Source organism: Enhydra lutris, unplaced genomic scaffold (genome assembly GCF_002288905.1).
Source record: "Enhydra lutris kenyoni isolate GAN:26980312 unplaced genomic scaffold, ASM228890v2 scaffoldscaffold37, whole genome shotgun sequence".
In the NCBI taxonomy this organism is placed as follows: Eukaryota; Metazoa; Chordata; class Mammalia; order Carnivora; family Mustelidae; genus Enhydra; species Enhydra lutris.
The window spans coordinates 12,099,787-12,114,844 of NW_019154121.1; the positions used below are offsets into that span (position 1 = coordinate 12,099,787).

General features: G+C 36.7%; 1 protein-coding gene across 1 annotated transcript in view; it reads left to right on the plus strand.

Moving 5' to 3' along the window:
* Nucleotides 1-15,058, plus strand: part of LOC111154498 (glutamate metabotropic receptor 5) — a 524,532-nt gene that overhangs the window by 440,344 nt on the left and 69,130 nt on the right. Inside the window, exons 6-7 of the mRNA XM_022514124.1 lie at nt 2,394-2,562; nt 8,086-8,212. Of these exons, the coding sequence (XP_022369832.1) occupies nt 2,394-2,562; nt 8,086-8,212 (296 nt within the window). The remainder of the gene's footprint in view (nt 1-2,393; nt 2,563-8,085; nt 8,213-15,058) is intronic.

The window sequence follows — 15,058 nt, forward strand, 5'->3', positions numbered from 1 at the left end:
AGTCTATTTTGTCAGAGATAAGTATTAGCTATTCCAGCTTTCCTTTGACATCAATTTGCATGATAACTATTTCTCCATCCCCTCACTTTCAATCTTCAGATGTTTTTAGCTCTAAAAGGAATCCCTTGTAGGCAGAAGATAGATGGGTCTTGTTTTTTATCCATTCTGTCACCCTATGTCTTTTGATTTGAGCATTTACTCCATTTACATTTAAAGTAGTTATTGATAGATATGTACTTATTGTTATTTTATTATTTGTTTTGTGGTTGTTTCTGAAAATTTTCCTTTTTCTTTTCTTTCTTTTATGTTTTGCTGATTTTCTTTAGAGATATATTTGGATTTCTTTTCTTTTATTCTTTGCATATTTATTAGTGCTTTTTGATATATGGTCACCATTAGGTTTGTATATAACCTCTTCTTCATACAGCAGTCTATATCAAGTCGATGGTCCATTTAAGATTGAATCCATTTTTAGATAGATATATGTTATTATATTTTACATCCTTTTATTTTGTGAGTTCCTTGACTGATTTTTATGGGAATATTAATTTTTACTGCTTTTGTGTTTCCATTATACTTTCACCTTTAACTGTGTTTTCCACTTAAACACTCCCCTTTAATGTAAAGAAAGGGGAACACTCTTACACTGATGGTGGAAATGCAAGTTGGTGTAGCCACTTTGGAAAACAGTGTGGCAATTCCTCAAAAAATTAAAAATAGAGCTACCCTATGACCCAGCAATTGCACTACTGGGTATTTACCCCAAAGATACAGATGTAGTGAAAAGAAGGGCCATCTGTACCCCAATATTCATAGCAGCAATGGCCAGGGTCGCCAAACTGTGGAAAGAACCAAGATGCCCTTCAACAGACGAATGAATAAAGAAGATGTGGTCCATATATACAATGGAATATTACTCAGCCATCAGAAAGGATGAATACCCAAATTTACATCAACATGAGTGGGACTGGAAGAGATTATGCTGAGTGAAATAAGTCAAGCAGATAAAGTCAATTATCAAATTATCAAAAAAACTCCTGCATTGGGAGATGTGGTATGAGCTGGGGTTTTGTCCAGTCTTCTTGAGGAAGTGGCCTGTCATGCTGGGATTTAGGCAAGACTGACTAGGAAGGGCAGTTGCACTGAAGCATGGGTCAGAGTTTCTTAAGAAAGTTAGGTAATGAGTGGTCCATGTTGGGCTGGTTACCACAGGTAGCTCTGTGTTTATGCTGAAGGGCAGTGCAGGGAAATGGCACTTCCCATTTCCTTCATTCCTCGTGGAGTCTCTCTGTGAATGGTGCTTCTTTAAGACATGCTCCAAAATGAACAGATAACCTCACCACTCTGTGCCTCAGACACTCTTCAGCTATCTGATTCCATGCTGCATGTCTGCAGGTTATTTACCTGCCTCTTCTACAAGAGTAGCCCCAGTATCCTCCAGGTTCTCCTGGGCCCAAGCCCACTGACCTTTAGAACGTTAAGCTTTAAACCCCACCCTTTGCAAGAACTCATGAAATTCATGCCTTCTTACCCTCCAAGTCAATTGGTATGGGGATTTGTTTTCCTCATGCAGTCCCCTGTGTGTTAGTCTGTCTCTCACCCTTCTCTGCAACAGTGGCTGCCTCCCCACCACAGCAGCCATAACCTCTTTCTCCCAAACTGAGTCTCCATGCTTCCTACCTTTTATCTTTAGTTGTGGAATTTCTTGTGCCAGTCTTCAGATTGATTTCTAGGGTATTTAAGATGATTTGATAGTTATCTAATTGTACTTGAGGGGCAAGACGAGTCTAGGATCCTCCTACTCTGCTGTCATCTTCCAACCTCATAAATTCTTTTCAGACTTACTGTAAACATCATTCCTGAAAGTATCTTTTATATAATAAGTTTTGCCGTTGATAAAAGGAAAAGTAAGATCAGGCCCTATCCAGATTATATCCACATTCCTTAAAGCTGAAGACAAGATTAGAGGTTTACCAAATTTCTTACTTGGTTAGTAAAGGAAAATTTTGTCATTTTATTTGAGTGGAGATTAAAAAAAAAAAAAAACGAAACAAAAACCTTTCTACCTTTTTTAGAAGCCTAACAGTAGTACTTGTTTAAACTTCTTGAAGTTATTTCAAAACTGTCTTTCATCCTGCTGAGGTCAAGTCACCTTCTCACATGGGATTATCTTCTATTTCAGGTATAAGCTTGATGGTAAAAAGAAAAAAAAAAGTCTCTTAAGAGAAAGTGAAGCAAACAGGCTTTTTTGTTATTCTCAGCTTAGTATCATGGAAAATTCCAGTGTCACTAATATGACAGTAGATACATTTTTGGGAAATGAAATCTATTGCTTTTTCATCACTGAAAACTTATATCATTAGCTGACTTATCATTATATTCTTGTTCCTAAGGTATGAAATAATGAATTTCAAGGAAATGGGGAAAGATTATTTTGATTATATCAATGTTGGAAGCTGGGACAATGGAGAATTAAAAATGGATGATGATGAAGTATGGTCCAAGAAAAACAACATCATTAGATCCGTGTGCAGTGAACCATGTGAGAAAGGCCAGATAAAGGTAAAATGGAGTCTTTTTTTAAATTTTTGTCATTAATTCAAAAGTGTTCACTATCATTGGTTATTTCTTTTAAAAAAAAGATTTATTTATTTGAGAGAGAATGCATGTATGGGTGTGCATGCAGTGGAGGGAGGTTGGAAGAGCAGAGGGAGAGGAAGAGGGAAAGAATCCCAAGAAGACTCTGCACTGAGCATGGAGCCTGACACAGGATTCAATCTCACAACCCTGAGATCATGACCTGAGCAGAAACCAGGAGTTGGACACTCAACCAACTGGGCCACCCAGGTGCCCCATTACTGGCTATTTCTAAAACATTTAGATATTTGCTTTTTTACATTATAAGCTTCTAATGTCAGAAATTGTGTTTTGTGGGGTTTGGGGGGGTGTTTTTGTTTTGTTTTGTTTACTTTTCTCTCATTAATTCCTTCTGATAGTATGACCCACAATAATCTTAATAGTCAGACTGATTGAACCAGTTGTTGAGTCATGCTTCCCCACACCCTTTATACTCATGTAAGCCTTTTAAAGACATGTTTCCTGGGGATAAATAGTTCACAGTTGGAAACCACATTAATTTCTAATTAACTTAACAAATATTTATCAAACTCCTGCTAATGTAATAGTTTATATCAATGGGGCAAAAATAAGTAACACACATTCACTGCCAGAAGATTTATAGTCTAGCTGAGGAAAAATGGGCACAAATAAGCAACATCATATAAAATGCAATGACTTCATTAAGAAAGAAAAAAAAACACATATATAAGTTCATATAAAATAAAGGAAAAGGTTTATTCTGAGTAAAATATCAGACCATGAAGAACTGATATGATTTCAGGGAGAGATGTGGGAAAATGATCACTTATGTAGAAGGAACAGTAATAGGAAAAATACAGAAGTAGTCTATTGAAGATTGTTCTGGAATAACTGAATAATCTAGGGTTCATTGCTTTAAATAGTCATTATTAAAGAGAAAGTCAAAATGATAGATTGAAGCCATATTTGTGGAGAGTTTTGAATGTCATACTAAGCAGGTTGAACTTAATTTTTATTAACCAGGAGTCAGAGTAATCTTCACAAAGATGTTGAGATAAGCTAGACTATAGTAGGTGAGAGGTATGAGTAGCTATGAAACATGAATAGAGAAAGAAGAGACAAGTAAGGACACTGTGATAATGGTGACAAGAAGCTTGGATTATGGAGGGAGCAGTGAGAATGGAGAGGGAGCAGGGGAGATGTTTGAGAGAAATATTATATAGACAGGTATACTCAGTCAGCCCTGGTTACCAATTGCATGTAGTGTTGGAGAAGAAAAAGAAGTCTATGACAATCAATCACCATTTCAATCTTAGTAACTAGAAAGTGTCATTATCAAGCATAGAAAAATGGGAATGGTTTTAGAGAAAAATAACGGGCTAGTTTATAACAATAAACTTGAGATATCTAGCCAATGATAGAAAACATTGGTCTACAACAATGAGAAGGCTGAAGATACAGATTTAGAAGTTAACTGACTAGAGCTGCAGTTGGAGCTGTTCAAGTAGATCAGTCACTGACCCTGAAAGAGAAAATAAAAGTAGACCAAGAATAGATCTTGAAGATCTGCTTTGAAAGCATAAAGCAAGAAGAAAAGGTAGAGTGAAAGACAACAAGGCCAGGGAGAGATAGAACGAGAGAGCACACTATTATGTTAAGTGGTGATCAGTGGAAGAGAGAGGTCAAGGAAGACAAGAACTGAGGGAAAGACAGGAAAATTGGAGTTAGCCCTTCATCTGGAGCCTTCTGAAAATAGAACTTGGATCTTAAACAAGATAAAAGGGCAACTGAGCAGCAAGAAGAAGCAGGTAAGGGGCAGTCCTGGTAGCTTGAGGGCATTGAAAAGTTACTTTTAGACTGAGTAAGTTCTGGCCACAGTTACAGGAAATAAAAAGTCAGAAAAGAAAGAATGAAGATATAATAAAAACAGTAAGTTTAGTTATTGGGGTATAATACCTAGGGGAAGAAAAATGATATCACCATTATTTATTCATCAAATACTTATTTAAATATTACAGTACAACATTTCAGGCAGTGTATACACCTAGAGAGGTTGGACTTACTCTTTTCAGTCAACCTCGGGTTTACCCTGTTTGGAACATTTGAGGTGTTCATTCATCGATGATTACAAATGAAACTGAAGTAATTCGGTATTAATTGTAAGATTAAGAGGTAGTTCTGAAGATTTGATAAGCATAAAACCAGAAAGAAGAAAGATAAATAAAGATAAATATAAATTTATTAGTATCTGCTAAATGGCACAGTAGCTTATAGAATAGCTAAAAATTTCTGTATGTTTTGTTATGGTACACAACAAGTGTTAGTAAACCACAATCCATGTGCCAAATTCAGTCTGCTGCCTGGTTTTATAATTAAGTTTTGTTGAGGGGCGCCTGAGTGGCTCAGTTGGTTAAGTGTCTGACTCTTGATTTCAGCTCAGGTCTGATCTCAGGGGTCCTGGGATCAAGCCCACATTGGACGCCATGCTCAGTGGGGAGTCTGCTTGAGATTCTCTCTCTCTCTCCCTTTGTCTCTCCCTCAACTCATGTGCCCATGTTCTCTCTCTCTGTCTCTCTCAAATAAATAAATAAATCTTTTTAAAAATAAAGTTTTATTCAAGTACACCATGCTCATTTCTGTATGTATTGTCTATGCCTGCTTTCATGTTATAATGAATAGAGTTGAAGAGTTGAATTCCAATAGAGACTATCTGGCCCACAAAGCCAAAAGTATTTACTATCTGGTCTCTTGCAGAAAAAGTTTGCCAACCCTTAATATTCAGTGACGGTCTGCATCTTGCCCAGTCATCTTGAAATTACACTCTGTATGTGAAATTCTTTTTAGACTCACTCAGAATATTGATTGTTTGTAATTTCCATTTCCTCATGCAGAAAGATAAGCCTGTGTAAATTATCACCTGGACATTATTTGTTTTGACCTTTCACAGCAAGACAGCTTGAACGTATAACTTCAAAATGCTGAATGGCTGATTTGGGAGATATTTTAATATATACTTTTCTACCCCATTCTATGGGGAATAACTTACATGATGGAAGAATTTGACTCCCTAGTATCATATTTTTAATACTAGTTAATCTGTAATGTTTATTTAGTCTTTTTAATCCCAAATTTTATTTTCCTAACCATATATCATTTTTCACTAAATATACAATTGACAACATTTTCTTAATATGGTTTAAGGGTGTCATTGAGCAAATTCATTAAAGATGTCAACACCTCATGCCATTGTTCAGATTTGTTAACTTAGTGTCGATGGAAGTACACTTGGTCTGGCAAAGGTTCAAATGTGTTACATATGGTTATTCATAAAGGAAGCATCACTACTTCCACAGTCTTCAAAAAGAATGGGAATCACTATGTAACAGAATTATCACTTCTTATACTCAAAATCAATGTGAAACAGAACATATATATCAAGTGAAAAAAATCAATTCTGAATGATCAGAAGCAGACATACAGAGCTGTCACCAGAATTAAAAAAAAAAAAAAAAACCTGTAATATTGGAATTACTTGGAAAAGGAAATGATATTATTTTGGTTTTAAAAAAAAACTGAAAAAAATCCTGAAATTTACACACCAGTGCAAACTAAAGCATGGAAGTGAGCATATTTTTAGAAAGAAAAATGCAACTGCTTTTCTATGCCCTGCCTTGCTAAGAAAGAGAATTCTTCAGTATTTCAAATGCTTGCTTGCATTACAAAGCTAGTAATTGGCCAACAATAGTTTTACCAAGTGTGGTTGAAGTTACCTTAAAATCAAATTTATTTCTCTATGTATATATTTATATGCATATTACAAATAAAACAGCTAACATTTTTAGAGTGTCCTACAGTTTACAAATCACTGTGCTATTTTTATTTAATCCTCAGGAAAGCCTATACAGCTAGATATTATTTTAAAAGCATTGGTCTTGGGGTCAGATGGGGGACTGTTCAAAGCTGCACAACTATTTATTTAGTGGCTACAAGAAAGACTAGAACCATAGCGCCTCTTGATTCTCAAGGCCAGGACTCTCTACTACATCTTTCAAAATATCATGAACCCTATCTATATTGTTTTTAAGTTTTATTTTAATTCCAGCTAGTTATACATACAGTGTTATATTAGTTTCAGGTATGCAGTATAGTGATCCCGTGCTTCCATACATCACCTGGTGCCCATTGTAAGCTCACTATACCTCAGTTTTCTCCCTTAAAAAAAAAGAACAAAATAAAACCAACCACCTTAAACAGAGCCCCTGTAATGTTTTAATGAGATAACTGCATGCGGCATGCAGAAAACAGTCAATGAATAGTAGTATTATGAAGAATACTTTAGATAGATTAAGCAGGTCTAATTAGTGATTCTGCCTCACTTATCTGGTTATTTTAAAGAAAGGATGATTCAGACCCTTTCATCATCATTCTCTCCTTGTGTGCTTGCAGTGTCAAGAGCCAACAAAAGGGATAGAAAATGTAAAGAAAGAGGTGCCAGATTCCATCGGTATCTGGCTATCAGTATCCAGACATGGTTACTGTCAGTAATAGAGTCAGCATGGAGGACAAGGAATCTACGGTATAATCATCGCTGTGTCTGGTTATTGCTGGTGATTAATCACAGTTTTAATTATTTATAGGAATGTTTAATGAATGCTGTCTCTACTCCACAGAGGCTATGCATGCACCAGTGGTGGAAAAAAATAAAAGACATCCATTTCTAAAGAATAACATCTGGGACTCCTTCAGCTGCTAAATTATTTCAATTATTTCCCATTGCCTTAAAAAAAATCTAATGGATGAAGGGTATATAATAGCCTCAAAGACCTTATCCACTGTCATCCCAAGCAAATCAAAGGTACTAGAGTAGGAAAGAATGAGCTGTGAGTTATTGATGCAGATTTTGAGTAGAAACAGACCAAGAGACGAACTCCAGAAAAAAAAAAAAAATCATGTTCTACCTCTTAATTCAGTAGAAATTCTTAATGATTTTTTAATCAATATGGGTAGATTTCTGAACTGTAGCAGGTATATGATGTTTTTTGCTAACAATTATTCAACTACTGGAGGGAAGTCAAGGTAAATTCACAGAGTAAAATTTCTTAATTTCGGGTAAAGATGGACACAGACTCTGGGGGAAATTCAGTTACATGCATAAATATGTAAATGACTGTATTTATATATGAGCATAAACACAGGCACTTAATTAAATATAGATATCTAAAGCTAAGTATCCAAAGACTTGCATTTAATTTAATTCCAGACCCTATCACCAACTAATTTTATGATGCGAACTGATCACTTAAACTCAGCTTCTGTTTCTGTGATTATAAAATGAGAATATTAATACTTATCCTGTCTATCTGATACCATTTGAAATAATTTATGTGAAAGCCATTTCTGTTTTGCAAAGCAGCATATTTGAATAACAGATTGCTGGAATTTTTCTCTATACAAAAAAATAATCAAAATTTTAAATATTTACCTTAGGTGATCCGGAAGGGGGAAGTCAGCTGTTGTTGGACCTGTACACCTTGTAAAGAAAATGAGTATGTCTTTGATGAGTACACCTGCAAGGCATGCCAGCTGGGGTCGTGGCCCACTGATGACCTTACAGGTACATGTATCACATTGTCAGCTTGGGTACATACCTCAAAATCAACTGCAAAAGGACAAAGACATGGGTGGATGGGGTCACAACTCCAAGTGTTTCTCATCTTGGTTGTCTTGTTCATGTGATGAAGAATTCCCATAGTAACAGAAGCCTTCCCAATGCCTGGGCTAATCATAAAAACATCTCAGGAAGAGATTGGTCAATATTCCCACCTTCACCCCCAAAGTAGATCAGAATTCCTAGGTTTTCTACTGGACTTTTTCACCCCATTCTCCAGATATTCCCAGAAGGTCCTAAGCAGGGCCCCAGTTAACCATCATTTGAAGTGGAGTGGGAGAGCTGTTAGCCAGGAAAAGACTAAAAAAGACATATCCAAGAGCAAAAACGTAGCATGGAGTTGGGTGGAAGTTGGTCTAAAACTTTGATACTCTTCATACTTTTCCTTAGTCTAAACCCGGAAGCTCTAACTAATGAGTTTTTGAATAATGTTATCACAAGGTAAAACTCTGCTTGTTTTTTTTTTTTTGTTTTTGCCATTATTGTTTGTCTTGTCTGTTTGGCTTTTGTGTTATTTTGGTTTGGGTTCTTTTTATCTCACAAACATGTAAAGGGATACATCGTTGTGTTATCAAGATTATATTTCATAGCTATTTCTAATTTTTACAGTACAAAAACAGAATATAATACCCTTCATCTTTTCTTCCAATTTATTCAGTAAACATTTGTTAAATGCATATGTTACATGCCTATTTGCCTACCATTAAAATAAATATAAAGAAATAAAGCTGCGACATCTATCTTAAAGAAGTTAAAAAGGGGGTGCCTGGGTGGCTCAGTCATTTAAGCGGCTGACTCTTGATTTTGCCTCATGATCTCGGGCTCCTTGGACTGAACCCTACATTGAGTTCCATGCTCAGTAGAGAATCTACCCCCCCCCCAAATAAATAAGTAAATCTTTTTTAAAAAGAAGTTAATAAGGGATGCAAAAAGGTAAAAATATTAGTACAATTATAATAAAAGGGAAGATTTGTGGACATGGAATATGAGGAAAGGACCTATACAATTTGGTTTTCAAGAAAAGTAAGAGAAAAAACAGTCCAGGCAGAGGACCCATCGAGTGGGATGTCAGGTCATGTAGTGGTTTTACAATTAACATAGATCTCCTAGAAGCTGAGAGACTATAAAAATCAGTGTTAAACTCCATCCCTCACAGGGTGAGAGATTAACCAGGGTAGTCATATTAGCAATTCCAAAAGCCTGGTTCTACAAATCCTGTGATCCTGGACCTTTTGAGATCAGTTCACATTAATGACTTTGCTTCAGTGACTAGTATTTATATGGAAGACTTCCTTTAAAAAATAAATAAATAAAACATCCACGTGCCTTCTAATAGTATTTGAGTTCTGTTTTCACCATCAGACCATGAGCTTTCTGATACTCATACATCCTGGTATTCCCAGAGCCAACTCAGCGCTGAACACAAGCCTTCAATAGACTTAGTTGAATGGATGAGTTACAGCGTACACACACACACAAATTGTGCTTAATATGAAATAAAAGAACAAGAATTTAAAAAATAAAAGCATTAGGGAAGAAATAATTTAAATTTGCAGTTCTTCTTTGAAGAAGTGGAAATTAGTTGAGGCCTAAATAAGAAATAGAAATAGCTAGCTAAGCATGGTGAGAAGGGCATTTCTGGCTGAGAGAAAAGCACAGTCTGTGTATGAGTAACCAAATGGGAAAATCAGAAAGGTAGCAGGAACTAGATCATATATAACCTTCTAGAACATGTTTAGGATTTGAGTGTTTGGTATGAAGTGTAATGAGAAACCATTGCAGGGAGTGTAGTAGGAAAAAAAAACCCAACATGACTGGATGTATATTTTCAAAAATATAATTCTGGTAGCTGTCCAAGAGAATAATTTGGAGAGGGATGGAATGTGGGAGAAAGGGATACAGGTTGGGTGGCTACTACAGGCAGGGGTTCTTGGTGTCCTGGACTAAATAGTACATTGGAAGGTTGGAGATATACTTTTGAAGTAGAATTGACAGGACATACAAGTGAACTGGCTGCAGTAGCTATTATGTAAATGTACCAAATTTTCTGCCTTGAAGACTGAAGAAATAAATGCATTCTTTGATAAAGATCAATAGTTTGGTTTGTCTTAGATCAATTTGACATGTCTTTGAGATTTTCAGGTATGGATTAATTAATTTAACAAGCTCCTTGGTTTGAGCCAGAAAATGTAATAGGAGCTGGAAAAACAAAATATAGTAAAAGCTTTCAAGAAACTTAAAATCTAGTGGGGGGAAAGCATATAAACAGTAACAACACAGTATACTTGTGCTGCAGGTAGATGAGGAATGAACAAAGTACTATGGAAAAATGAAGGAGAGCATACTTAACATGGGGAATTGGAGGAAGTATAATCTTGGGGCGCCTGGGTGGCTCAGTGGGTTAAAGCCTCTGCCTTTGGCTCAGGTCATGATCCTAGGGTCCTGGGATCGAGCCCTGCGTCAGGCTCTCTGCTCAGCGGGGAGATTTAAAAAAAAAAAAAAAAGTATAATCTTGAAGCATAATCTTCAACTCACTTTTTTTAAAAAGTGAAGAGGTTCATATTGGAAGGTGTGTGCAACATCAAGGCTTTAAATGGCACCACCATTCTCTTGGGTGCCCTAACCAAAATGAAGTGTGCCATCTTAGACTCTTCTTTATGCCTGGCCACCCATATCCACTCACTTGTCAAGCCTGGCTATTTGAATTTCTAAATATTCTTATTCCCTCCCCTCCTCTCCATTTGTACAACTCTTCCCTTGACCAGGTTCTCATCATCTCACATCTGAGCATTGCAGTAATTTCCCAATGTACTTCCCTATTCCCAAATGTATGCCACATAACTCTAAGTCTACTTTTCATGTTACTGCTGGATAATGTATCCAAAATAGAGTTGTCCTTTTACTTCATTGTTCAACACTTAGCAATTTTGTATCTCTACTGGATACATTCTAAGGTTTTCAACATGGCATACAAAATTCCCTCTCATCTCCACCCTTCTATAACCTTTCTCATTCTAGTCACTACCACTTGGCAACTCTCATTTTACCTCCTAGCATCAAGGACTGTTTATAATACATTATATATACACAATACCATTTTATTCCTCTATGTCCATACCTGTGTTATCTTCTCTGCCTGGAAGGCACTTACTCCTCTTTACTTGAGTAACTCTGACTCAATCCTTTCTTACGCTATTCAAATGTCACCTTCTCTCTGAACTCTTTGTTGATGTACTTAGACTGAGAAGTCCCCTATGCCGTATTTCTAAAGCAAATTCTCCTTCCCTCTTTAGGTCAGTTTTCAAACTGGATTTTAATGGACTTTATTTTTATCTTCCTCTCCTACTGAATCATTAGTTTTCCAAGGATGTAACTCTATCTCAATCATATTTGCATTCCCAGCATCTGACATGATGCCTAGCACAAGGGAGAAACTCAGTCAATGTATGTCAACCAGCAGGAAGATTGTGGAGAGTGTAACAATGAAGATGAAAGTACATATTAGGGCCATCCTGTGACAATAGGCTTTAACTAAAGAGTTTGGACTTTATCCTGTAATCAGTGTAGGGCCAATAGAGGTTTTCAAGCAGAATGAGAGGCTTTTCCTTTGGCTGCATGCATACATGTGAGTCGGTGGGTATGTGGGAGTAGGAGAGGAGAAGGTGGGAGCAATAACTGCCAAACTTGGAAAGGTCTCTGCATTGATATCATGTGAAGTTTAACCTTTAATTGAGATCTACGGCATTTTTCCAAGTAGCCTATAGGTGTTTGTGACTCTGTCTCACTGACTCTGAATCAAAGTAGCAGATCCCTTGGGGCTGCTCTCTAGCCAGAAAACTGCTCTGATGACTTCAGCTCTTCCAAAGCCACCACAGAGATGCCTGGGGCTAGCTTCAGGGAATATTTTAAGTCTTCCTTCCACCCACTTGGCTTGTAGTTACTCTACTACAGCCCCATAACATGACAGCTCAGGTCACCTCTGGGTCAGTGCCCTCATTGTGATAATAGATAGCAACTACCATATACATGATGCTTTCTACGTTTCAGGAACTGTTTGAAATCTTACAAGTGTTAATTTATTTAATCCTGTATACCAATTCTATAAGAATGGTAGCATGGTCAAGAGATATGAGCCAACTAACAATCGAATAATTGTTCAGAAAAACAACTAAAAGTGGCAATAAACTGACATTAATATCTGTCTACATATTTATCCATATATCTGTATATTTGTGTCTATTCATATGATAGATGGTTGAAATGTAGATGACTCATTGGTAGGAAAAGGTGTTTGTGAGTGCTGGGATTGTGGGTGACTTTTTCATAAACACACACACATAGGTGTGTATAAACATATATGCATACAATATTGGAGTATGTTATGAGAATGTATTTCTACTAATTAGGTCATTAAAATAAATTTTAAGCTAGCCAGTTTCTTTTTTTTAAGATTTTATTTATTTATTTATTTGACAGAGAGAGATCACAAGTAGACAGAGAGGCAGGCAGAGAGAGAAGGGGAAGCAGGCTCCCCGCTGAGCAGAGAGCCCAATGTGAGGCTTGATCCCAGGACCCTGAGATCATGACTGAGCCGAAGGCAGAGGCTTAACACACTGAGCCACCTAGGCGCCCCAAAGCTAGTTATATTCTTAATAGCTATCATAAATTGGCAGGAACCAGGATGAGGAAAAGTGAGAAAGAGAATCTGGCACGAAAACCAGGAAGAAGAAGAAGATTTAAAAATGGAGGATGAGGGAGGGCAGAACACAACGGCCCTAATCCAACTTATTCTCATGGAGACAGCAAGTTTTTATTCTTTGTCTAACACTCTTCCGATGTCTGTGTTAGCAGGGAATAGGATAGCTAGAATCCCTGCCCTCTTAGAGACGATCATCTAAATATTGACAGAGGATAGTGAAATGCTGAGTGTTAACACCAGAGAACACCCAAGGGCATAGGATCCTGTATCAGTGGAAGCAACTTAGATGAGTTTTAAGTTTGCCTCTTCCATGAACATTGGTCATACAAGAATTAAAGGAAAGGTGGGAGTTGACCAGACTAAAATGAGAGAGAAGAGTGTGGGGCATAGAATACAAGAACTTAAAAGGAACAGAGACTATGGGACGGAGGGAATGAGTGGGGCAGGCGAGGCAGAGGCCGATGCTTGGAGGGCTTTGTGAGCCATGGTAAGTAATTTGAAGTTTATTCTAAGGGAAACCGAAAATAATTATTGAATCATTTAGTCATTTGTTCAACAAATATATACCTAGAACTTCTTCTGCCCCAGGCAATGTTCTAAGGGCTGAAAATATTTCCATGACTAAAACATAAAATTCTCTGCCCTTATGATGTTTATGTTCTAGTGGAAAGAATAGTTTGGAACAAGGCAACTGTCACCTCTAGGAATGTCCAAAAACTGAAGGAAGTTAATGCAATCATGGTGGACTACTCTATAAATATTATTCAAATAGTTGCAATGTAAAGAGTGAATATTTTTTAAAAACATGATTTCCGAACAGTGGCTTCATCTGCAGAGAGAGAAGGGAGGGAGTCAGATGGGAGTTACAAAAGAGGTTTTAATTTTGTCTGTAAGCTGTGTGTGTGTGATTTGAGATAAGTATGACAAAATATTGCCATTTATCAAACCTGGATTTTTTATGTTTGTTCTATAATTCTGTGTGTGTTTACAATTTTTAGAACTGAAAATACTTCACACTACTTGAGCTATTCAAATATTGAATACTGAAAGATACAATTTAAAAATAAAGATTAAAATGGGGATTTTAAAAGGAGGATAAGAGAAAAACCACAGTAATGAAATTTTGCAGATTACAATGTGAAGCTATTTGCCGTTTAGACTATGACGATGTGGTGGGGAAAAAAGAGCAATGAAGAGATCTGGTTAGGAATTAAAATCAAAAGGAGAAGGTAATTGTTTCCCTGACAGAAGAATGCAACTGCAGTCTAATGTGGTTTGAGCAAGGAAGGAGGAAAAAAATAGTGGAAAGCAACAATTCGGGTTCAGTATTCAGAGAATTCCTTAAAAGCTTCTGCCAAGACAACTTTTTCATTACACACTATTCCCCACCAGATAAATATAAAAACTGCCTAGAAAGAATCTTTAATTTGTTTCTGTTAAAGAATTTGGGATGGGCTGAAAGTAGCAGATCTTTGGCTCCTCTGTTGAAAGCCAAAGCCATGGGAAACACTTTCAGGTGGATTTGCCAAGTCTGGCAACCTTCAAACAAACCTAACTGAAAGGAAAAAGCAAAAACAAAATGACTTTCCAGAAAGTAACTCAATGTGAAGCTTTATGACAGGAAGTTAGAATGATTTCCTCCTTTTCAATTATGAGGAAATGTATCTTATTTATTTTCAAGGCAGAGCTGTAAAATAGAAAGAAGGCAGGGCATATCAACATTTTAATGTCAATAGGAACATTCTCTAGGAAGTTTCTTTGGTTCCCCCAGTTACCTAATTGCTTTGGAGATTGGAACCTTTGTATCTTCATTTAGGAAGAAAAAAAGAGGAGAGTCAAACAAAAGGGAGTTGGTGGGAACCTGGGAGGGATTGGAGGATGAGATCCGAGGGGACTAACCACTCAGGTTTTATAACTCCCTGCATTTCAGTTTTACTCTCTTCTTACAAATAATTACTTCATTTGTGTTCCTCAGTTTGTACCACTTTTCTTGGGCCTTTTTTTTTTTTGTCCTATAATAAATAAGTACATTTAAAAAATATATAGGGAAGACTGACTTTCATTACCAAAAATTATAACTATCTTAAGCATTA